The following is a 2,662-nucleotide window of genomic DNA, read 5'->3' as shown; positions in this document are numbered from 1 at the left end:
CGCCAGTATAGCTAGGCTTCCAAACCATACAATCATCAACTTGCAAAGGTCTAGGCAGATCATTTTCAACAATACCAGTAGCCAAAATTGTGTTGCAACACTCATCATTCAGATTCCAAATACCATTATTAAGCATACCACCCACCAACACAATACGATCCAGAGAATAATCTTCTAGAATTTTTGCTATAGACTCATTACCCACCCACACATCATAATAAAGTGAGGTGTTGCGACCATCTCCCACTAATATCTTAGTATTATCTTCCACCAAAGAGTAAACCCATTTGATGCCTGGAAAAATTGAAGACTTCACATAATGAACCAAATCTCCGTTCCTCTTAAAAAAAAATTCTCGAAGAAAACGAGCCCAAACTTTATTAGACTTACGGATTTTCCACCAAAGACCCATAAGAAGAGCCTTGTTCATTACACTCAGCTGAGTAAGACCCAAACCGCCTTCCTCATAAGGTGCACAAACCTTGTCATAAGCCAAAACAAATGATTTGCATACCTGAGAATCCCCCGACCAGAGAAAATTTCGAATAGCCACTTCACACTGATGAACAAACTTCCTAGGCCATTTATAAACAGCCATATTATGTATAGAAAAACTAGCAATCATAGACAACCAGCATAACTCTATCTTGAAAATAAAGCATCATTCCCTTCCAACCCGCTAATTGATCCTTAATTTTATCAACTACATTGGCAATATGGTGATACTTAACAGCACCAGGCATCACTTTAACTCCAAGATACCTATCCGGGAAAGTAGCAATAGGCATCCCCAAAAATTCAGAAATAGTGGCTCTCCTTCGCAAAGAACCTCCCCCATAATATATTTTACTCTTTGCACGACTAACCGTTTGGCCATAAGCACGCTGATAATAACCCAATAAAGCCACAAGACTTCTCAAGCTTTTCATATTACCCTTGCAATAAATCATAATATCATCTGCAAAAAACAAATGAGTGGGAGAGATACCTTTTCTAGAAACCATAGTAGTCATTGCACCTTCACGAAAGAGTTTCGTGATATTCCTACTAAGAACATCCTCAATTAACACAAAAATCAGAGGAGATAGTGGATCCCCTTGACGAAGTCCTCTATCTATACTGAAGTAGCCCTCCGGATTACTATTAACAAGCACATAAATCCTAGATGAATTTAAGATGTTAAGAATCCAATCACACCACCAATCTGAAAAGCCATACCTTTTAAAAAAAACCAAAACAAATTTCCAGCTCACCGTATCAAAGGCTTGTGTAATATCTAGCTTCAACCCAACATTCCCATCTTTTCGTTTAATTTGAATTTCATTCACCATCTGCGAGGCAAGACTAATATTTTCATGGATATTTCTACCCTTCATAAAAGCCACCTGCTCTTCTGAAATGAGATTACCCAAAACACTACCAGCCGAGTAGCCAAGATCTTAGTAAAAATCTTAAAGAAAAAATTACTAAGACATATAGGTCTAAAACTATTAAGAGTATTTGCACCTCTTTCATTTGGAAGCAATAACAACAAGCTTGAATTAACTCCATGCGGAATAGTTTTATGCATCCAGCAAAATAAAATAGCTTTCACCAAATCCTGGCTAATAATTTCCCAACAATGCCTATAGAAAAAACCAGCAAACCCATCTGGCCCCGGGGCACTATCCGCACCTAAGGAGAAAACTGCCTCATGAATCTCTTCAAAAGAAGGAACTTGATCCATACGAATACTCTCCTCCACTGAAATCCTCTCATGCTCCACCTCAAAAAGTGAATCATCAAGAACTGAAACATCACCATTAAATTTGTTCATGAAATAATTTACTGCAAGGTCTTTAATCTGATTACATTTTGAAATAGTCACCCCATTCTCATTCACCAGCTCCGAAATTGTATTACTACTTCTTCGAATCTTAATACTGTTGTGAAAAAAGCTAGAATTACTTTCCCTTTCAACCACCCACTGGTTTCTAGATTTTTGTTTCAGCATTGTTTCCAACTGAATATGTATGTCATTAACCTCCATTGACGCCTATTTCATCACATTGTTTTTATGCAAATCAAAAGGGTCTTCATCAGCCACCCTTAAAGCAGTCTCAAGTCTAAGTTGAGCCTGTTTCAACCGGACATACACATTACCAAAAACTTGTTGATTCCACACATTCATATCTGCCTTGAGCCTTTTTAATTTTTGAGAAAATACAAAAGCCGTAGAACCCTCCAAAGGAGCATTCCAACTGTCTTGTACCATTCTCATGAAATCTGGATGTGAAAACCACATCTTTTGAACACGAAATGGAGATCTTTTTGGTCTAGTATTAACAAAAGTATACCCAAAGAGAGGAGAATGGTCGGAAACTTCTCTAGGAAGAGCTTTACACCGCCAATTCTCAAAACGATTCAGCCAAAACTCGTTTACTACAGCCCTGTCTAGCTTACTTATGATCTTTTTGGAGTCTTCCTGAGCTTTTTAGAGTTTCTCAGAGCTCTTTCAGGGCTCTTTAGTGTTTTTAGGATTTTAAGGAAACATTCAAAGATAATCTTCATTATTGTAGAGAATTTTGTTAGTATCATTCTTTACAAAGAATTATGTTACTTTCAGTTGGATTTACCTTTCATTTTGAGGCGGATTTACCTTTCATTTTCAATGGGGATGATT

At 37.3% G+C, this 2,662-nt stretch overlaps 1 protein-coding gene across 1 annotated transcript; it reads right to left on the bottom strand.

The window, feature by feature from the left end:
• Positions 1-614: 614 nt before the first annotated feature.
• LOC113345731 lies at positions 615-2,029 on the bottom strand. The gene is made up of 2 exons (XM_026589413.1): positions 1,639-2,029; positions 615-1,438 (listed from the first exon to the last, which is right to left on the bottom strand). The coding sequence occupies exons 1-2, from the start codon at positions 2,027-2,029 to the stop codon at positions 615-617; spliced, it is 1,215 nt and encodes a 404-aa protein (XP_026445198.1).
• Positions 2,030-2,662: the final 633 nt, after the last annotated feature.

This window comes from Papaver somniferum, unplaced genomic scaffold (assembly GCF_003573695.1).
Source record: "Papaver somniferum cultivar HN1 unplaced genomic scaffold, ASM357369v1 unplaced-scaffold_83, whole genome shotgun sequence".
NCBI lineage: Eukaryota > Viridiplantae > Streptophyta > Magnoliopsida > Ranunculales > Papaveraceae > Papaver > Papaver somniferum.
The sequence above is the reverse complement of the archived record's forward strand: the minus strand, read 5'-3'. Positions and strand labels throughout refer to the sequence as shown.